Source organism: Branchiostoma lanceolatum, chromosome 3, assembly GCF_035083965.1.
Source record: "Branchiostoma lanceolatum isolate klBraLanc5 chromosome 3, klBraLanc5.hap2, whole genome shotgun sequence".
Taxonomy (NCBI): Eukaryota; Metazoa; Chordata; class Leptocardii; order Amphioxiformes; family Branchiostomatidae; genus Branchiostoma; species Branchiostoma lanceolatum.
The window spans coordinates 28,001,153-28,023,338 of NC_089724.1; the positions used below are offsets into that span (position 1 = coordinate 28,001,153).

Genomic DNA, 22,186 nt, shown 5'->3' on the forward strand with positions numbered 1-22,186 from the left:
ATTTATATGTCTTGAGTTCTTACTCCAGGCTAGTGAAGATTTACATGAGATGTCTAGGAGGTCAAAACCATGCAAGAAGAACCAAGAGTATGTGGGTAAATATGTACAAGCATGTCTAACCCTCGCTACACTGGAAACAACAGACGATAAACCGGGTAGTGGGCGTGTGTGAGTCAGATTGGATATAAAATTCTTGCTGATTTCGTATAGCGTGTACAAAGCATGTCCCGCGAACAGTTAAACTGTTCGATCCCTCTCAATAGGCAAAAAATAACAAGCAATGAAATTCTTCCCAACTATGTGAAAAGACCGTCCCCGCAAGGTGTCGCCAACAACCAAGTCTATAGAATGCGCTCGTGTAATCTTTAGAACATTTGTTAACTCAATCGCAGTACAAATTATAACGGCCCCATTCCTGAGGTGTCGTCAAAAGAAATAGTACATTTTCTTACCCGACGCAAATCCGTAGAGGTCGAGTTCTTTCAGCCACGGCTGCCAGCCCGAGTGCGTTCGGGTGACGACGAACCTCCAGAACTGCGCCGTTCCCTGGAACCCGCCGAACTCCTGGCGCTGGCCCGTCCCGTTCTGAACGTCATCGACGGACGCGACGTCCTCCCAGACGTACGGACTCACACTCAGCGACTTCTGCAGCGTGAAGGCTTTAATGTCGTGTGTGACGTCTCCGTAGTTGTTGACTGCGATGCGGTGCAGACTGTACGGCTCTGTGAGATTCAGGACGATGTACCAGTTGTTGTACAGGTAGTTCTGGCGGATCTGTGGGTTCCAGTAGGTCCCAGTGCTGCCGTCCAGAGCCTTCGCGGCATCGTAGGTCACTCCTCTGAACACATGCGGTGTGCCGGCGGAATCCACCACCCATGATGCGTCCCGCGTCAGCCATGCAGCTGCAGAATATGGTGTAAAATAATCATCTCAAGGTGTGCGGAAGGGTTTTTTTCCAAGCAATTAAAGTTTGTTTTCAAGATTGTCTAATTAATAGGCATTTCACACAACTATAGTCAACATTTTCTGATCAGATTATAATAATAATGGTTTATTGGTTTAATGAAATTACCTGTGCAATATGGCAGCCAGTGCTGAATTGCTGTAGGGTTTACAATCATATAATACAGAACAGATACATATTTGCTCCATCCTGCACTTTGTGGAACTGTCGCAAGGGTCTGGGCGGCTGCCATTCGGCGCCAGCAGGTGACCTCAATGCGACCTTCCCCAACTGAAGTCAGGTACCCATTCACACCTGGGTGTAGTTAGGAAAGTCGTGCAAAGTGCCTTTCCCAATGGCACAACATCGGGGCATATCGGGGTTTCGAACCCGGGACCTCTCGGTTCTGGGCGAAACACTCTACCGATTGCGCCATACGATGCCACAAATTCTCTGATCATAAAACTATTCTCCCTTAGCAGAGGCACTTTGTTTCGGCTACACACATCACTTTCGTCTATAACCAAAGCAGAGAGATTATGACAAGTGAAGATGCTTGAAACAGATAACGAGCCTGACCTGTAAGTCTGTAGACTTCGCTTGACCAAGGCCCGCCTTCGCCGTCGTCGATACAGGCCGTGGAAGATCCGTACTTGTTGTAGGTGTCGGAGGAGGCAGACCCTGCACACCAGCCGCCAGCTTGTACAGCAAACACGGCTAGACCACGAGACAGTGCAACCTGGTAACACTTCTCTATGGCGTCTGTACGCGCCTGATAGCTGCCGTCTAGACGTGAGTCTGTCCCCTCGAGCGTCGGAATGGCGCGGTCAGTTCTGTCCCACCAACAACCCAGACTGGTGTACTTAGGGCTTTCGCTCTCTGTAGAGAGAGATAGGTTGGAGGTATCATTACCGTGAGTTGGTTGGTTCAGGTTGTTATTCTTAAAATGTGATGGTCTTGGAGCCTTTGTATCATATTTCAGGTACATGCACATGGTGTATATTACAAACGTACACGGTACACTCTAGTCTTGAGAGGGAAAGGGAGAGAGAGGGGGGGGGGAGATGGGAGAGAGATAGAGAGAGAGGGGGGGAGAGAAAGTGAAAGGGAAGAGAAAGCGAGAGGGGAAGAGAGGGAAAAAGAAAGAGACAGAGAAAGACACAGAGAGAGAGAAAGACAGACAGAGAGACATACAGACAGAGATACAGAGAGACAGAGAGACAGAGAGACATAGAGTTAAAAGTTAAAGTACTCCCCGCACCGAAGGTGCATAAGGCGGCGCCCATCTCCATTTCTGTAGCCCTGGGCCACACAACTTTGTGCAAGTCACTACAGCAGTGAAGTGTGCTTAACTTCCATACCCTTTTCCAAATGCTGAGTGCTAAGCTAAGAGACATAGAGAGACACAGAAAGACACAGAGAGACACAGAGAGAGACACAGAGAGGGAGGGGGCGGGCGGGATAGAATGCACCAACCTGAAACTGCCCGATCGTACATGTTGCCAATCGATGAATACGATTTCTCATTTGCAGAGCAGAGCTTGTTTTTCAAGTAGCAGGTTGACAGGGTGTTGTACTGGAACGACAGGCATGTCGAGTCTGCGCAGCAGGCCTCTGCACAGAACTGGAGTGTTACACTCTTGTGTGCAGTTATGTCCGACCCGGTACAGTCACGTAGGGGTACGTGAGTAAACGTCGATAATCCACAGGTTTCTGTAACACAACAAGAGTGCGGGATTTACTGAGAAGCACCATTAGATAAACTACAATGATTTGTGAGCTTTGTGTAGTTCTGCACATGTGGGACATATTTTTGTTTTATCAAACATTGCAGGCACGGCAGGTCGATCCCTGGCGATTTTGTCCATAAGAAGAACACAACAAAAAGATTAGCCTGGAGTCCAGCGTTGTTAGCTTTTGCCTAGCCCCAACGTCGGCTAGCTGCCAACGATCGTCGTTGGCCTCTAGCGGACATATTTGGAGCGGGCCAAGACTAACAAGGCTGGACTACAGGCTACGATAAGCTACGCAAATTTGGACAGTGCTAATCCACCAATAATTGTTGAAGGGTTTTACCTATTAAGAAGTTTGAATAATCAACCTTAACCGTATGAATATCGACTTAAGGATGGCTGTAGTGGCTATATAACACGGATAAAAACGCGGAGATGATAGGCATGTGGTGGCTTTGAATGAAAATACCTGTGTCCCCTGCAGTCGAAATGACATAGACGAGCAGTAGGAGGTTGGAGATCAATGTGCATTTCCACATCGTTGGTTTCCTGTAAAAAAAAAAGAACAAGCTACGTCTTAGTTTCTGTTCACCCTTATCAAAATAAACATTACGAATATACAAATTGTTTTAACTACAACCCTGTAAACCTCTCAAAACTCAATCATTGCAGAAAAAAGAGGGACACTTCGTCTTCCACTGCTTCCGAAAACGAAGTCAAACCCAGACAGCTTAGATTGTATCCCGTAGCAATTTTTAGAATGGTTACATCTCACTGTTATTAATTTGCACTGTCTGTGAGCTGTTTTCTATACTTTGTTTCATATTGCATTTAGCCCTTGGGTAAGAAGTTGTAAAATAGTATCATGTATATGTATAATCAATAAATTGCAATGCTTGGCGGTTGACTGCATTTGGATTTACATTTGGATTTACATCCAGTGCAAGGCAGTGCAAGACGGCACTAGTCTCTCCATTGCCCCTGAGACTTTTACTCCTTTACCACATCCTTTATGACTAATCTTTAAGATGTTGAAAAACGTATGAAATTAGGAACACAGTATGAGACAGACCGACTCGAGGAATACAGAGGAGAGAACATGTGAGTGTGGAACAAAGATCGTTTCTCGGCCACGGCAACAACTGGAGTTTGTCTTCACTTTCCATCGAAAACCCCTCTCTGCTATTCCTTAAGCCCCCTCTCACTGGACCCGCGGCACGCTGGCGGCGTCGCTGCGTCCTAAACTGGACTTGTGTTACCCTCGACTTTATAATGAGAATATTATTCAAAACGTACAAGTATGATCAAAAAGACAACAAAACACACAAAGATTCGTTTTTGGTCAATTAAATTCGTTGAGTGCTTTGTCAATTCGATCGGCCGCAGCGACGCCGCCAGCGTGCCGCGGGTCCAATGAGAGGGGGGCTTTACATACGGGTTACCTCGAGAGTATGCCTTGTATGTAGGAAATTTCTCCTCAACACGCCTAAGGGCGGGGAAGACTTCTTTTCGTCCAACAATTTACCAGTCGTCTTTAAAAGCGTTTCACTATCGACGATCAAGCAGTCTGTTGAACTATGTTCAAACAGGCTTAGTATTCCACACAACACATTCTTCAGCAGAACTGGTAACATATCTTTAAAAGATGAAATGCGTCTTAGACATACTTTTACTCTACCTAATTAGTACATGGCATCTTCTTACCATTGAAGCGTAAGGACTATATAATCAATGATTATAAATCGTGGGGTCGTGTGGCGTAACGGCAGGGTGTAACTCAGAACCAAGAGGTCCCGAGTTCAAATCTCCCTGACGCCACCGATGTTGTGCCCTTGGGATAGGCACTTAACACAACTTTCCTCTCTTTGCTCAGGTGTACAAAATTGAAATCTGTACATGGCACTGGTAATATAAGTTATAAAAACTTGAGTGCAGTGACACGTCGTCCTTGTCTGTCAAAATCCGAAGTAAAAATAGAGTATAAATGGCGGTAGCTTCTGGTAACATTACGAGAAACACTGAGTTCCTTGAAACTTTAAGACAGTCGTGTGGCAAGTTAAGTATCGACACACATCTAGCTCGTACATTAATCATTTCGGACTACTCGCCAGGGCTAAGTCCACTTTTTAATCCAACAAATGCAAAAGCTTCGAGAATTATAATAACAGTGCTTACAACTATACATTTCAACTTAAGTTCGGACACTTCTGGCCTATTAAGACAAGGCGGGCATGCCACATCGTATATAGAGGTACACGGGCATGACATGAGACACTTACAGCCATAAACGTCAACTCCCATTTGGACATACTAGTATCTGATCCTTAAAACAAGGCAGACATGCCCCACAATATCTGAGGCTGCACGCTATGCAGGCATGACATGAGATACTTATACTACATATCTCTTCATCTGATTTAACCTGTTAACACCTGGATCACGGATTAATTATAGGGTTGCTGACAGCAGTGGCCGGCGGCAAGGTGTAAACAAACCTGGTTGCCATGACGACCGAAACAACACTAGGAGATGTTCGGGACACCTGCAATGCACCCATGTGCGACCTCTGTGATATTAGCCTTACTCTGAAGTTATGTCATGAGTAGATTTCTTGATTCTCTTATTTTTCTTCCGCCAAACAAACAGTACACCGTCTCATATATCATAAGATATCTTCAGTTCTTTTTTTTTTGAGAAATATACAGTATCGTATGTAACATGTGAGGTATCAATTACCGTAAGAAAGGAACGTGTCGGATTAAGGGCCACAAAAAATAGCCTTAAGTACGACCTGGTTAATCCTAGGTATGTATTATATCCTGCGTCATTCGGTGTGAACATAAAGGGACAGTCAAAAGTGATGAACGACAGACCTAAAGCCCCTATCGTCACTGGACCCGCGGCACGTTGGCGAACTCGTTTCGATCGGGCGATTTGGCAAAGCGCTCAACGAATTTCATCGACAAAAGATGTAATCTTTTTACGCTTTGTGTGCTTTGTTGTCTTTTTAGTCATACTGTTTATTCTGCACGATATCCGCATTATAAATTCAAGGGTAACACAAATCCAATATAGACATGGGAGCTTTAGGCTGGTGATGGGTTTGCGTCTAATGTTTCGGAAGAAGATAAACAGGAAGTATGACGTCATTGTAGTGACATGTTGATATGGACAGTCACGTATAGACTTTAAACATAAAACAGTAGAATATATCATTGCGACAAGGAGGGGAAGACAAAGAGAAACACTGTGAGAAATGAAATACCTTATGTTATACTTTATGATGTCTTAATTTGATTTGCTGGATGGTGTTTTATGTACAATTGTATTATTTTGACTAATAAAAAATAATACAAAATTAAAAAAAAAAACATGCTGATCTATTCATATTCTTGTAGAACTTGTACGTAGGAAAACCTATTTGTATACACTTGTTTGCTTGCATTTTTGTGATTTTAGTGTCAATGATATATAATTATGATTCCGCCCATATAAATATGTTAATTAAGATTAGTATGATCAAATCCGAATTACATTCCGTAGCAAACGGCTGAATGGATGAACAGAGACTTTTTTCAATATGATATCATGCTGAATCGATAACCGTTCTTTGGTCAAACATCTACTAAACATAATTCCACCAGGCTACATAATTCCGCAGGCCTGAAAAGATGCGTCCAAACAGATCTCCAACCAACGTCCCTCAGTTTAACGCACTCCTGTATATCTGAACTGTGCAGATATGCGGGATGCTACACTAGAGATCTCTGAAACTAACTGTTTTTCAAAGTGGCAGATTTATGTAACCAGGCGGATTAATGTCAATAGAGGTTACATGTCTCTATTTCTGTCTTACGGTTATTGAAATATCTTCCTTCATAACTAAAACCTTTTTTTTTCAAATCACAGTGACCAGTTTTTAATGTAAGATTAATACAATCATCTTAATAAAATTCATTCAGATTCTATCTATCCCCATTACGTCACAGTTTGTTTCCCCAGGAGACCGGAAGTACGAATTATAGGAACAAAATTCTATGACCGAAAAAAGACAGGCAATACACTTATTACTTAAAAATAAAGCAAGAGGGTTTGTAGGGCCTAAGTCTGTGCAATGTATGTTTTGCTACGTGTTCTGAAAAGCTCTGCAATACATGTAGCTGCCTGTGTCCCACGTGTATTGTATTCGTCGCAACCCCAATGAAATAAGATAAAATCGAGAACATTTTACTAAGGTTACTACTTGTGTATGGCTGAATAACACAAAAAGAAAACAACACCAGTAAAACACACATATCAACCCACCCATTACTGCTGTAGATTATACCACATGACACAATCAACTAATTATTCTCATCTCTGGGGACAGATATTTTAAGCGCCAGTGTGTCATTAGACTTTCCCCACTGCTTTAAGACATTGTAAGCATATGGAAAATTTGCTTTACAGTTTACAATTTGTTTGGCAGTTTAACCCGATACAACTTTGTCTTGTGTAAACTATGAGTGTTTCATTGGGCGGTATCGGATCCAGTTAGATCAGCACATTTTATGAGGACCCTGTATGCTGGCTTTTAATGTCAAATGACACAACTAGGTAAGTGCCAAGAGGCTGATGTTGATCAACATTTTCGACCTGTCAATGAAACTTACAATCAATCAGCAACCATATCAGCATACATACATGCAGAACTGACTGACACATGGACTGACAGAGAAAGAGAGACATGCAAAACTCAAGTCCCGTTCTCTAGTGCGCAACAACAACATGGCACATGTTTTAAGTAATACTAGTCGATTACTTTCATTCTTGTAGACTTTAACTCCAATTTTTGTTGAAATGAACGTATCTTGGCGCATATCATTTGCATAAATCTTACCGTCCACAAATTGACGAAATAAAACAAAACCATCGTATACACCTGTATACCACAAACGTCCTATGTAGACATAGTTTACACAGTAGACACAGTCTGTATGCGCCATGAAGCTACCATTTGTGGACTTCGGCATACGTAACAACGATGGAACAAGTCAGACTATTGATGCAAAGATATTGTTTGAGATGCACCAAGTGACAATGTCTAGCGGAAAATAAACATAAAACAAGGACAACAACAACAACAAATCTCCTATTGTACACCAAACGCAGACACAAACCAAGAAGGTTGAACATCCGTCAATGCATGAAACCAAGGACGCAGCAAACCACGTCCTACCGACAACAATGCGCTTGTACATTTTTCAACCCGTTTGAACTGTGCAGGTGGTAGGAACAGAATACAGTACCGCGTGTCATAACAACTGACAATCACAACACTTTCTGCCTGTCGGACATGATAATAATGAACAAGACACTATAAGAACAACAGGACGCAGAGAAACCATATAGCTGCGTTGCGGAGTTGTTTTGATCAATACTCACTACAAGCAAGATAGCTAAAACTCACCTGTGACTCGGTCCAGCTTCCCGAGTGATTCCCATGTGTCTACAGACGTCGTAAAGTGATCACCACTAGGTTAGAAACATATCCGCTGTGTTTCTCTCCTTCAAAATAACTTCTCAAACAAACTGGCGAAGCAGCACTTGTGTGAGTTGGACGGAATATGTTAAATGTACCCCTCGAGTGGATAGCCAAAAAATGATCCCTACCCTTCTGCCCGGGGGGTCCGAGCGGCTGTAATTAACGAGCGGGAAGGGTCAGACCGGTTTTCTGGTGACTGATAGTTGTCTACCATTGTTTCTGTCATTTCCGTAATGCTAGGGTCACATTTCCATGCCGGGGCCCGACCGGGCAGCTTGTGGGAACGAAAACTATGATAGAAAAGAGAACAAAACACACACAACGTTTTAAAGATGTCTCCTTACCATACGCTATGCATATTCCTGATATGCATTATTTATTCTTTGTTTTCTCAAACAGCCCGGTCGGGCCCCGGCTTGGAAATGTGACCCTAGCCTAAGTGGGGTATGGTGACGAAGTTCTTAGGAAAAAAGGTGTCGTAACCCCTAAATGCTGCATTTTTTTTGTCCATGGCGAACATGTGCACAAAGAAATATATGTAATTCAAAAAGAAGTTGCACGATTATTTTCTAATCTATTAGTGGCTACATGTCTCTAAATCCAAAGATTTTATGCGTCTTTTGCTTTAACACTACTTTTTAGAATATAAGCAACAAACAAACCAATTACCGCATCGATATTCCACAGTAAATGTAGCATAAACTATGGCTTATGCTCACTTCCGTAGTAAAGTTTGCAGGTAAAAACTTCTTGATATTTGTCCTGCACCCTCCATCTATGATATGAATTGGATGAAAAAGTTGTAAAGGTTTTATCCAGGGATTTGGACAGACAAAGCAACGGAATTATTACAACATCGGCAGTTACCTGTTGTCGATTTGAAAGGAAAGAAAAGAACCAATCGCCACTAATCTGCGGTGATCCCTTCAACTTCTAATGTTACAGACATAAGATCTTCTCCGGCTCTTCTCATGAGCTCACATTGTCAGTGGGTAAAGACATTTCTATTTCTAAGAACTGTTATGCAATGGAAACCATTGAAATACCACAATAGTCCCTTAGCAACGCCTAAAGCCCCCCTCTCACTGGACCCGTGGCACGCTGGCGGCGTCGGTGTGTCCTAAACTGGATCTGTATTACCCTTGACTTTACAATGGGAATATCATCCAAAACGTACAAGTACGACCAAAAAGACAACAAAACACACAAAGCTTGAAATATTTGATTTTTGTTTGTAAAATTCGCTGAGTGTTAATTCAATCGGCCGCAGCTACGCCGCCAGCGTGCCGCGGGTCCAGTGAAAGGGGACCATCAAATTCCAATTATGACATCAAGGGTGACTCAAATCCAATTTTGGTCCCTAGCTGTATGGCCGCTCTGCGATCGTAGTGGAATGGGGGTCGTAGCAACGAACGCTTACTGCTAGGTATTCGCGAATTAAGTGTGACAAGTGGATCGATATTATAAAGCTAGAATTCCGCCACGTGCCTGATACGCGGTGGGTTACTCTGAAGGCCGGTGGTCACATACTTAATGGCGAATATGGTGACAAATACGCGTCAGTGGTGTAACGGCGCCGGGTGTACGGCCCAGAACCCAGCGGTCCCGGTTCGAATCCTCCTGACTCCACTGATGTTGTGCCCCTGGGAAAGGCACTTTAAGCGACTTTCCTCGCTCCACTAGTTGTAAAAATAGGTATATTTTTCTTGTTCTCTGTACGTAGCGCTGTCAAAATAAGTTATGAAAAACTTGAGTGCAGTGCCACGTCGTCCTTGTCTGTCAAAAAGCGAAGTAAAAAAAAGCTACTTGCGCATCTTCACTTTTGTTGATTTTTTGACGTACACATGGATCTGCGGTATTAAAGCTGTCACACAGCACGAAATTTTTCATCTCTTTCTAAAGAATGTCTTTGTGTCTCAGACAAATTTGAGACAAATATCATGTCAGTCTTGCTCCAGAAGATTAACAGTTGTTGCATGATTGTCGTATTGCATTCAAGGTTATCTTTTACGTCCATCTAAGTTCTAACAACGATTGTCACTCAAAAGTCTTGTTTCCCGGTGACCTTTAACACTGATATGAGATCATTTTAAACAGGTAACAGATTCAGAAGATATATCTTAAAGAAACACCAGGTGGATTCTTTTCAAGCCGTCGCTTCGCTACTCTTTAATTTTCCTGTCTAATTACCTGAAAAACGATCACACTCTCTCCACTGTAACAATGGGCCGGTCAATGAGAGAGATATAGTCAAAAGATAACGTCACAAAGTGTATTATTCTACCGTGAGAGAACCTGCCAACGTGAGTCTGTACCAATTTAACGGTGGCTGGTCAGTACGCTCTGATTGTTTTATCCGGAGCCCATATTTCGTCTGACAACGACGTCAGGGAGTGACAGTGATCAGTAGAATTGCCGTTTCCACGTCTAGCTGTTTTAGGCAAAGGAGTTGTCTAAAACAGGTTGGTTATACTTTGTAATGTACTTCAGCCGAAAATTCACATTTGGAGCTCGCCAACGCGTCGGTCGAGCTGAATTTCTTATTTGTGACAGGGGCTTTACGAGCACAACGCTACAAACAGGCTTCCAAAAAAGTCAAAGCCGTACATCTGTTCGGAGATTACGTCGGTGCAGTGTACGAAAACTACACAAAGTTCACCATAGTAAATATATGTACCTAGTACAGAGAAATACCGAGATATACAGGACCAAGGGACGGTTAACACCCATATCACAATGCTGCTAATACACTACGACGGCGCTCTCTCCTCGCGCTCTCTGCGACATAGAATTTAACAGAGCACTCAATGAATTTCATAGATGAAAAAAGGATCTTCTTACGCTTTGTGTATTTTTTTTTTTCAATCATACTTTTACATTTTGCAGTATATTCCAATTCTAAAGTCAAGGGTTACATAAATCTGGTTTAAGTCGCAGTGATAGCGCAGTGATAGCGCAGTGATAGCGCAGTGATAGCGCAGTGAGAGCGCAGTGAGAGCGCAGTGAGAGCGCAGTGAGAGCGCAGTGAGAGCGCAGTGAGAGCCTTACATCTGCTTGGTGATGACGTCATTGCAGGTCACCAACCGTCCTGAGTTCATAAAAAAGACTGCACGTGAAAGACTGATACAAAGAAATACCGAGATATCCAGGACCAAGGGATATGTCAACACCCACATCACAAGGCAGTGCACAAAAGAATGGCTTTTTGACCCCAGAGTGGACTTAATAACCCTGTTTACTCCATCGGTTAATCAAATTCGCGTTTATCAGTATTTCGCTGACACGTACGACTTGTTGCTATGGCAACGGGCGTTTGAGTGGGGCTATATATAGACTATGAACTATTGTGGTACGACCTGACCACACTATGTGGGGAAAAAACAGAACAGAGTTCTTCCTTTCGTGTGGATATTGTTTTCTTGATTTGTAGTTAAATCATAGAGTTGAAATTTGTTAGGACAGCCATACGCAGCTTCCGGAAAATGCTAGTGACGCCCCTCTCTATTCAGCAGTGCAATGATATTCAGTTTTCTGTGATCATGGACAATTTCGGAAGCAGTTTCCATCGAAACATTTTGGCTAAATATTCATTATCCTGTTTGTTACTTAACTAGGGGAAAGTCTTTCAAAACAACAGACAGAGACGCTAGTCGGAAAGTAAATAGCATTTCGGACCTTGGTCTCACTTCATCACTGGTTATCAGAGCTTGGAGTCAACGTACAACTGGCAGTCTCTACCAGACTAACCATGCCAGCTATAGGGAGATCATTTGCCAGGGAAGTTTGGCCACCAGAGGGTTTCATTTACAAGCGAATAATTGACCTTACCGTGGACTGAGTCTACTGGCTAATTATTCAATTTTTGCCGAATTGCACGATCAGTACGCCCGTAGGAAGGCCTGGTGGAGGCTATATGATTGTACGATTTAAAGCTTGGCGGTGGACAAAGTAGCAGAGCTCAGTTCCATGGCGTCTTCTGTGGCAGACAGGCTATGGCAGGCCGTGGAACGGGGGGACAGTGAAAGAGTGAAGGAACTGTGCGCCAAAGGACGCCTCGACTTGAACAAGATTTATTCCACCGGGAGCGACGGAGATGATTTCTGCTGTGAGGATACGCTAATGTGCAGAGCGGCTGAACTCGGGCACAGGAATATAGGTCTGTTCTTTTGTTTGTTTTTTTGTTCAACCCACGTTTCAATCATCAACCGCATCCAACTATTAACGTTTCCACACTTTCAATTTATGTCTAATATTGAGACATTCATTTTTATCATGGGTGTTGACCACACAATGTTAAACAAGTCCATCTCAGCATATATTTCTAACATCACAAAGAGACGAGAAGAAGCTGAACCAATGAATTAGTGCAGTTTCAGAACCATTGTATTAGATTAGTATTAGAAATCCTGTGTGTCATTGTATGGACATTACCATGTATTCTGTACCTACTATGCCTGTACTTAGCCCGTGATAGGGCATGAACGTACAATAAAGGTTATTATCATAATTAACATCTACTAACGTAATACCCCCCCTTCTGAACAGATACGTTCAAACAGATCTCAAATCCAACATCCCCCGTATAATACACTCCTGTGTATCTAAACTGTGAATACCTGAGAAAAGGTGGGGGATTGATGTGCTGCACTAGAGATCTCTCAAATCCACTGTTTCCCAGTGGCGGATTTATGTAACCCGTCGAACAAATGTCAATGGAGGTTAACCTTGGTAAACCTAAACCAATATTCTTCCTCTAAGGTACATGCAAAGAATAATCTAATTTCAAGAAATCGTACCCTATCAACGTTTCACTAGATATACTACCACACTGCAGATTCAATATACTTGGGGGAGGGGGTGGGGGCACGGTATCTGTTAATTAAAAGAGTGCAACTTTGGCCTGTTTGGATTACATGATGACATAGAAGCAAATTCATCATAAGATCTAGATGGTCTCACTTAATTTTCATTTTTTCCATGCATTGTCTGTACAAATATCACTGTGATAGACTCGATGAAATTGTATATACTTACTATTTATTACATTTTATTAGAATAACACATACATTCGAACGAATTCGAACGAATTAATCCTCGACAAAGTTACATATATCGAAAACCCAGTATTCTGCAAATAACACCTTTCAACATTGAACACACTAGACCAGTATAAACGTGTTTTTCAGTTGATGCATCTAGGGCAAAACATATCAATCGAAAATGTTAATGCACTCTAGCTATTATGATTATTCACCTATATCAATTCAAGTACCTCAGATTTTAAGGCGCTCAATGCTACAGATAGATTTGATTAAATCTTTAGATGCAACAACCCACACAGTGTTAAAATAGGCAAATATATAAAAGATTGTTTTGTTATTAGAAAAAAATAATGATGCTCATAATTAGCCCAACTTGAATCACGTAAAACCTTAGATGGTCATTTTGTTGTAGTGAATAGTTTTATTCCATACTTATGTCTTGTTCTATGTTAACTGTTGTTGCCATACTTTGTACCTGCCACAATAGTCGTGCAATAAAGTTCGTATAATTACATTCCTAATCTTAAAAATCGTAGAGCCATGTGAGAACTTCATAATAGTGACATGTAAAATCTAGCAGGCATAGCCGTACTCCTCTACAAGATGGATTATGTAAATAACTCACGTATTGAAGATGAAATGCATTTCTTACTAGACTGTGTATTGTATCAAAATGAGCGTAAATCTCAATTCAAATCAATTCAGCTTGACAAGTGATGTAAGACAATATCAAAGCACGATACTTTTAAGTACTTGATGTCATGCACGAATGTTTATGTAATAGACGAAGCGTGTAATCATGTCGCCATGTGTTTTAAAAAAAGAGAAGCTACTTTAACTTAGATATAAGGTAGTACATTTGTATAGTGTTTAGTATTGGGTTAGCTTTTGATGTTAGCATATATCATTATTATTTTTCTCTCATATTCATTACATTTATTCATTACATTATCCCCCTGGTGAATTAAATGAAATAAAGATTATGATTATTATAAAGTAGTAAATATCAATTTCAACAAGGCGTAAGGATGATAATTTCTGGTTACAGTATCTATTGCAATTTATCTATACATTTGTTGTTGTTTTTATTTAAATGTGTTGTTTGTTTGTTTGTTTGTTTGTTTGTTTGTTTGTTTGTTTGTTTGTTTGTTGGTTGGTTGGTTTGTTGGTTGGTTTGTTGGTTGGTTGGTTGGTTGGTTGGTTCGTCTGTATGTCTTCAGCCTTCCGTCATTAATTTTTCAATGTAATTTTTCTACCGTGAAAACATTGGTGTCAGCCGAACGTTCGGTCATGAATTTTGCAATATGATTTCTTTTTTCCTGCAGTGAAAACCTTGATGTCATCCGGAGCGCAGGTGAACCAGCCTAGCGTGGTGGGCACCCCGCTGTCAAGAGCCGTCAGCAGAGGACAACTCGCGACGGTCAAGTTTCTCTTACAAGACTGCCGTGCCGACCCAAACGTTCGGGACCGATGCGGACACTCTCCTCTGTACAGCGCCATCGCTCTACGATGGTCGTCTCCGTATGTCCGCTTGTTGGTAGACTGCGGCGCTGACGTGAACGGTAAATGTTCGTCCGGGTCTTCGCCGCTTCACTGGGCCATCGTGGGCAGGGACCGAGAAACGGTGGAGATGCTGATCAAACGCGGCGCGGACGTGGAAAGTGTGGGGTATAACGGCTTCAGCGTGCTGCACTGGGCGGTAAGGGCGAGAAACAACTCCGCCGTCAGCATGCTTTTGGAAGCCGGGGCGTCGCCAAACTGTCAAGACATGTTCGGAGAAACGCCTCTCCATTGGTCAGCGAGACAGCAGAACAAGACGGACATCCTGCTCCTATTGGTCGAAAACGGGGCAAATATGCAAATAAGGAACAAGTGGGAAGAGCGGCCGTACAACGTCGCGTTGCCAAGCAACAAGGATCTAATCAAGGTTTTGATGGTGAAAATGGCGCGAGGTCAGAATTTGGGTTCTCCGCGTTGCCTGGATACGGTTGCCAAGTTACCGGAGTTACGGCTACCGAGGCTGAATACACATTTTAAGGGACAGAGTTTTTGCGTTCCTCCGAGGAGTCAGCAAAGATACAAAACGCCAACTTTATTTAAGAGTCCACGGGGGAAAAGCCGCGAGGGTGTCAATAATTCCGTCTTTGACCGAACCCTCATGTTTTGATAGCTATGCCTTCGATATACTTTTCATAATCATCATCATCTATCGAGACCAAGCTGGTACATACGTATTTCACTCAACATAACACTGCCAAGCATCATTTTTCCTACGTTTTTTTTCCATGTATATCTAACTAAAATGTCAGTAAAAGTAAAATGTTCATACTTTTCTTTTAGACAATAACATAGCTGACTTTGGAGGGGTTTAATTTACATGTGACTATTTCCTGGACATTGCGTTTATAAGCACGTATTGTACATTGTTATGTTAACTCCAATATCACTATCATGTTTAAAAAATGGCTCTTCATCTTCGTGGTAAAATTAACCGTTTTACCTTATCAGGTGTATACAAATAATACACGTGATGTTAACTTTTCGTTTTACTTAAAAAGCCAACCATACATATATTTATCATTTGATTGGATGATTAGTCGCTCCATTTTTTTTATTATTTCTGATTATTTCTTTGATCTTTTGAAAGCTATTCTATCCCTGACACCCTCTTGCGCAACGGTCAATCATACTTCATCTTTGCGACCCCTCGGTTACAAAATGGACTGTTCCTATGACGTACCCTGTCTCATGAGTCATGACCATTCGTAGCTCGTGACGTCACCAGTGCCAAACACATAAGTAGAGCGCACTCTGACTAGTGTAACTGACTAACCCTCGCCTTAACTTGCCAACGTGCTGGAATAGAAGCAAACCAACTTAGCCTTAAGAGTTTGAAGGAGTATTCCAAGATGTTTCACGACCGCAAGCTAGCTCACCAAGCGGCGAGGGCGCACAAGGTAGGTGGTGTGTTTTTACTTCCGGGTTTGCGACACGTCGCTGTAGTGAAGCTCTCTACTTCATCACTTTGGCTAGAGTCGTTACCAAATTTTAAACTTTTGCTAATTTGACCAGTAGAATAGTGTCGGTGTTCCCAATAACATGACAAATTTCCTGATCACACTGGTAAAGTGGTGAGAATGGTATACATTAACAATTCACCTGTTGCTAATCTAACAGGTGGATAACTATGCCAACGTAACGTGAACTCGTTATTCTTAGTCTGTCTATATATTGCACCAGGAAATGTACTTGATACAGCAATGATGCATTAAAGATCGTCAAAGGTTTGTGGAGGGGGGGGGGACGATGGCAACGGTACAACGTTTATCATATAACCGTTAAAGGAAGTTGTTCTCGGGCTAACTGTGCATGTGGTTAGTTATTTGGGTTAAAGGTCAGATTAGCGGTGAGTCAACATCCCGTTATCTGCTGTAGGTATGACGCCTGCCCAAATATAAACAAGGGTTTAAACCATTAGAAGTTCTCTCTTGGTGGGATTTTTTTTTCAATCCAGGCAGTTTAGAAGTGGCTATGATACTTTATACAGTCATGTTGAATTAGTCAAGTTTGAAAAAAATGAGCTGTCTCAATATTGGGGGTTGTCGGACACCCATGAGATTACATTTGTTACTGCCATATAGTTTCGCCCCGCCCCCTATAGCGCTTGATGTTGGCGGATGTTTATAAATAGCCTCTACCAGACTCCACGGGTCGCAGGAAAAATAGTAGAAATTTGCCAAATAGACAGATATAAAATGCCAGAGGAATTAGCTGAGCAGGGAGAACAGTTCGCAAACTGTACTCCCTGGCCAGCTAAGTCCTCTGGCATGTTATCTGTCTATTTGGCAAATTTCTACTATTTTTCCAGTGGCCCGTGGAGCCTGGTAGAGGCTAGTTTATAACGGTACTGCTGCGTCGTTGGCGTAACGTAAACAATAGGTGGTGCAGTTCGACATTTGGGGTACTGTTTTTTCAATGCATTTATTTTTCATTTCTTTTACTTAGTTTTTGAACAGAAAAGGACGACGTGGCACTGCACTAAAGTTTTTTGATAACGTATTTTAACAATGCCACTTACACAAAACAATATATACCCATTTTTACACCTGGGTGGAGTGAGGAAAGTCATGTAAAGCGCCTTTTCCAAGGGCACAACATCGGTGGCATGTCAGGGGATACGAACCACGGGACCGCTGAGTTCTGGGCCGAACACTGTCGTTTATTACGCCACATGACCCCAAAATTCATTTACTACCGGTCTTTATTTCCTTGTATACAGCAAGAAATCCGTGCCGAGAGGAAGGAGGTACGGCTCCACGCCAAGGCTGCACACGCCGCCGCCAGGGGTAACGTGGTCAGGGCGGTGGTACTAGAGGTGAGAATGGCTTACTTTTAGGCTGGGCATAGCCTGGTCGTAGCCTCCGTTGGAAGTCTGCCTACGGCGATTTTTCAACTTATCGGGGCCAGTTTCTTTGGCTGGGCCGCTGGAGGGACCGTATCTGCGTGGGGACCGTATCTGCTTGGGGTCACGTATACGGCGGTTACAGGTTCCCAAGCAGATACTTTTAGGCTGGGCATAGCCTGGTCGTAGCCTCCGTTGCAGGTCTACCCACGGCGATTTTTCAACTTATCGGGGCCAGTTTCTTTGGCTGGGCGGCTGAGGGGGACCGTATCTGCTTGCTATTGGGGACCGTATCTGCTTGGGGTACCGTATACGGCGCTTACAGACTCCCAAGCAGATACGGGACCCCAAGCAGATACGGTCCTCCCAGCGGCCTTGCCAAAGAAACTGGCCCCGATAAGTTGAAAACTCGCCATGGGGAGGCCTACAACGGAGGCTAGCCTGGTCACCAGTGTCGTTGCGCTACGGGTCGGCTTAGGGGTGTTTTACCCGGCACAGTCTGCTGTGCATTGCCCTGTTTCTGTCAACCTGTCTTCTGGCGGCGTCGCTGCGTCCTAAACTGGATTTGTGTTACCCTTGACTTTATAATGGGAATGTCATTCAAAACGTACAAGTATGACCGAAAAGTCAACAAAACACACAAAGCTCAAAAAGATTCGTTTTATGTCGATACAATTCGTTGAGGGCTTTGTCAATCCGATCGGCCGCAGCGACGCCGCCAGCGTGTCGCGGGTCCAGTGATAGGGGGGCTTTAAGTGGCATGTCGAGTTACCGCAGGGAGAGAACTAATCAAGCCATGCCCGTAAAACCAACACCCCCCTCCCAACCCAAACTTATATCTTTACTAACATGTTAAGCATAGATTTTGAATTAAATGTTACCTCCTTTTTTTCTTCTTACAGGCCAAGGCTGCAAACGTCCACAACCGGGCAGTGGGAGCGCATGCGCGGGAACAAGCAGCCATGGCAGCCATGCATCACCACCATCACCCCCATCCCCATCCCCACCACGCTCCCCCCACTGTGGTACACGTGCACGTATGTATCACAACGATGCTTAAACGTGTCTATATGATGCTCTGGTTCCAATAGCGCCGGTGGCCGTCGGTGGTGTAGTCCTTGGCGGGCCCCGAAGCCACATATTTGTCCCGGTGGAATGCCGGTTAACGGGGTGTTCCTCCCGGTGTTCGTACGGTTAGCTCACGTCGTTTATTAGTTACCGAGTCCCGCGTTGAATTTAAGTTCAATTTCAGTTGATTAAGGTCCGGGCCGGGCCCCAAAACTAGCCTGTCAACCACTCGGGCCACGTAGGGGTCACGCTCGAAAGAGCCGAAAAAAGCTCGTGAACAACCCGGCCTTTTTCCAATCGGGACCGAAGCATTAACTAGTCTGTCTCTAACAGAAAAGTTAAACTGATATGCATTGATTATAAATGACTGCCTAATGAAACGAAGAGCCTTATGCCCGAGCTGCTTCTGATGTTTAAATTTTTGTTGCTATTTTTTGTTTAATGCAAATTGATGTTAAGAGCTAGCTACCTACTGTAAATGAAAAAAAAATGGTTAAGTCCAATTTCTTGCATTGGCAATTGCCGTTTAACTTTGATACATAATGACTTCTACCAACACATATTAACTCTCAAGTGAAAAGTAAAGATGATGTTTTTTTGTCACCTCAGCATACACACGTGAACACTTCACCTCCAATGAACTACCCGACAGGCACTGCGGCCCCACCCCCGGGTAAGTTCAAGCTGAGTTTCAACAGATCCAATTCTTCGTTACCATCTTTTGAAAAATAAAACTTTCCCGCAAAAGCTTTCACGAACACAATCTTGACCTCTTGTTCAGTCCCTTGTTGAATACAGCCAATAAACATCTTACCATGTCTTTTGCCTTCTTGATTGCCGTAACAACCTCCCTTTCACTTTCACACGTGTACTTTTTCACTTTCACTCGAAACCTACCATGCCGGTCTTCGAGCCTTTTAGAGGCGGTGGCCGACGGTTTTGTACATACAATGATAATGATTCATACTTGTAAAAGTTTAGATCTCGTGACGTTTCTCGCACATGAAATCCTATTTTTCACAAGATAAAGCACAGATTTGACTGATGTTTGATTGATTGGTTGATTGACTGATTGATTGATTGATTGATTGATTGATTGATTGATTGACTTTTTCCCTCACAGCCTATTCCGCGGGATCAGCGCCCTACCCGGGCACCCAGCCTGTTCCACCACCGCAGTACCCACCGCCGCCCTACCCGGAAACTCAAACGCCGGCCTACCCCGCTTCTCAGGCTGCTTACCCCGGTGCCCAGACGGCTTACCCTGGTGCCCAGACGGCCTACCCTGGCACCCAGCCCGCTTATCCAGCTACCCAGCCCGCCTACCCACCTGTGTACCCGGCGCAGCAGCCTGCCTATCCTGGATACCCTCAACACTAATTGGACATGCAGTATATATTGAGCGGGGCCTTTGCTAGCCTGGATACCAGACCCTAGCCTTCGCGCGATGCGAGAAGATAACTCCTTTTTGCCGGGGAAGGCCTAATAAATTTAGGGGATAGTGTTAGGACCCGGTCTGTCTTGGCAGCCCCTCTCTAATATCTATCGCGCGAGAGATAAATAGGTGTCGTGTGCTAACTGTGGTGGCGGGGCAATTTGCTTCCCCGGCCGAAGAGTTAGCGACTGTTGCGCGGTGGTCTGGCACCCAGGCTAGGGTGCTTTTCTTACTTCTCGTTGTCTTGTAAACAAGGAAGAACATGATCATGATTACGGAATATTCTGATACCAAGTTGTCACGTTCGTATATTTATGACATCTCCTGGTCTGGTCTGTGTTTCCATGGCAAAGCTCGTAAAAAAGAAAGCAAATACATATTCCTGATTTTGAAAGCTTTATGACATACATTTGCCATTGTATACCAAGATTATGAAGATATCTGGATTAGAATGAAAGCCTATGTTTAGACTTAATTATTATTTTTTTTGTATTTCATACTGGACAATACTCCGAAGTTGAGTACCGCTAATCTCTAAGCAGATGTAGGGGGTAAAAATCGTAACGTTTCCAATCTGGACAAGACACGTTACGGTTTTCACCCCCACATCTGCTTGGAGGATTGAGTATCGCGTAGAGGAATACTTGATGGAGAACAGCTTTGCCTGTACAGTTTCTCCTCAAACATCGTGCCAATAAATCAAGAAGTGTCATTTAGACCTGCCTGTCTGTCTGTGTGTTCATTATGGGGGTAATGCGATGTGCAAAAAAATCTAATTTGCCCATGGAGTCAATTGGTGCAATTCAGTTTAAGTCCGCTAGGTGCGCTAGAGAAGATTGACACAGGAAGGCAAGTTCGCCACTTCTTAGTGGTCACTATACCTTTACTGGAAACATTTCCACCCTGATTGTATTTGGCGGGATATTTTTCTGATTTCAAGTTGCTACTTTTCAGCCACTATAATTAAGAGTGTGGTGGGGAATTGTACACTGTACTATGTATGGAGTTCACACACACACACACACACTCATACTCTGACACACACTGACAAGTGTACAGCCAATTAGAACTGAGTCTGGTGGGGACTTGTACACTGTATGGGGTACACACACACACACACACACACAGCGCCCAACCACACACATACTCTGACACACAGACACATTGACAAGTGTATAGCCAATTAGAATTCACAGGGCATATGTGTGATATAGCCTTACTTTTATTTGTAACTCTAGAACATCAAATTGTCATCTTGCTGAACATGCAAAGATCACGGTCATCTTTGTTTTATCGAAAAACAACTTTTCACATAACATGATAGCATCGACATGCCTTTTCTGACACAAAGTTCTATTGAGCATTATTTTCTTCAGGCTACCTCAGATTTCAAAGTTACATTATTCCTCATACTTCCAAGCACTGATTCTTATCATGCCCACGATGCTTGTGCTTCAAATTTCGATTTCCAAACTGTGCAGCCGTCACTGAAAAGTCATGTGCCCATGGAACGAGTGCTATCTGAATTACAAAATGCCTTTAGTGGAGTGAATCAGTAATATTGATGGTATGAACAGCATCAACTAGGGTCTGTAGATGTGACCATGTTCTAATGAAGAAGTGCCATGAGCGCTGCTGCACAGAACATCCCCAGGCTGGCATGGATAGCAGCACTCCCACTTGATTCTGTAAAAAAGAAGACAAACGTGCAATCAGAGATGACAGACTTCCCAGTTTTCTGTACGGAGGCCATGTTTATTTGATTATATGGATGACATCCTCTTGGAACCCCAGACAGATGCGAGCGTGCAAATGAAAAAAAAGTTTGGCCAAAAAATTTGAATTATGAAATTTACGTGGTCAGGAAGGTTTAACAAATGACTAACACACAGACTATGGTACAGCGAATAATAGATTCTTCATTTTTACTTCATTTTTATTTTTTAATGTTCTTTGACTTTTTAAATGATTTTGGCATTCTACGACATTGGTATTGTTTTCAGATATATTCTAGTTTAATCTACGGCATATATTCAATC

The 22,186-nt window shown here is 43.1% G+C and overlaps 3 protein-coding genes across 3 annotated transcripts; 2 read left to right on the forward strand and 1 right to left on the reverse strand.

Moving 5' to 3' along the window:
* Nucleotides 1-426: 426 nt before the first annotated feature.
* LOC136429520 (uncharacterized) lies at nt 427-3,223 on the reverse strand. Its single transcript, XM_066419352.1, has 4 exons — nt 3,146-3,223; nt 2,420-2,656; nt 1,523-1,822; nt 427-902 (listed from the first exon to the last, which is right to left on the reverse strand). Exons 1-4 carry the CDS (start codon nt 3,213-3,215, stop codon nt 427-429), a joined length of 1,083 nt encoding a protein of 360 aa, XP_066275449.1. The 5' UTR covers nt 3,216-3,223.
* Nucleotides 3,224-14,578: 11,355 nt separating this feature from the next.
* Nucleotides 14,579-15,614, forward strand: LOC136429521 (26S proteasome non-ATPase regulatory subunit 10-like). The gene is made up of 2 exons (XM_066419353.1): nt 14,579-15,194; nt 15,583-15,614. The coding sequence occupies exons 1-2, from the start codon at nt 14,579-14,581 to the stop codon at nt 15,612-15,614; spliced, it is 648 nt and encodes a 215-aa protein (XP_066275450.1).
* Nucleotides 15,615-15,995: 381 nt separating this feature from the next.
* Nucleotides 15,996-20,092, forward strand: LOC136429522 (forkhead box protein B2-like). Its single transcript, XM_066419354.1, has 5 exons — nt 15,996-16,199; nt 17,522-17,617; nt 18,547-18,681; nt 19,322-19,385; nt 19,836-20,092. Exons 1-5 carry the CDS (start codon nt 16,152-16,154, stop codon nt 20,090-20,092), a joined length of 600 nt encoding a protein of 199 aa, XP_066275451.1. The 5' UTR covers nt 15,996-16,151.
* The last annotated feature ends 2,094 nt before the right edge of the window (nt 20,093-22,186 follow it).

Coding starts and splice junctions, on each gene's coding strand:
- LOC136429520 (XM_066419352.1), bottom strand. CDS start 3,215: ATGTGGAAATGCACATTGATCTCCAACCTCCTACTGCTCGTCTATGTC. Junction 2,657..3,145: donor TTCGACTGCAGGGGACACAG/GTATTTTCATTC, acceptor GTTGTGTTACAG/AAACCTGTGGATTATCGACG. Junction 903..1,522: donor CGAAGTCTACAGACTTACAG/GTCAGGCTCGTT, acceptor CATATTCTGCAG/CTGCATGGCTGACGCGGGAC.
- LOC136429521 (XM_066419353.1), top strand. CDS start 14,579: ATGTCATCCGGAGCGCAGGTGAACCAGCCTAGCGTGGTGGGCACCCCG. Junction 15,195..15,582: donor GATGGTGAAAATGGCGCGAG/GTCAGAATTTGG, acceptor CTTTTCTTTTAG/ACAATAACATAGCTGACTTT.
- LOC136429522 (XM_066419354.1), top strand. CDS start 16,152: ATGTTTCACGACCGCAAGCTAGCTCACCAAGCGGCGAGGGCGCACAAG. Junction 18,682..19,321: donor CCACTGTGGTACACGTGCAC/GTATGTATCACA, acceptor TTGTCACCTCAG/CATACACACGTGAACACTTC. Junction 19,386..19,835: donor CACTGCGGCCCCACCCCCGG/GTAAGTTCAAGC, acceptor TTTCCCTCACAG/CCTATTCCGCGGGATCAGCG.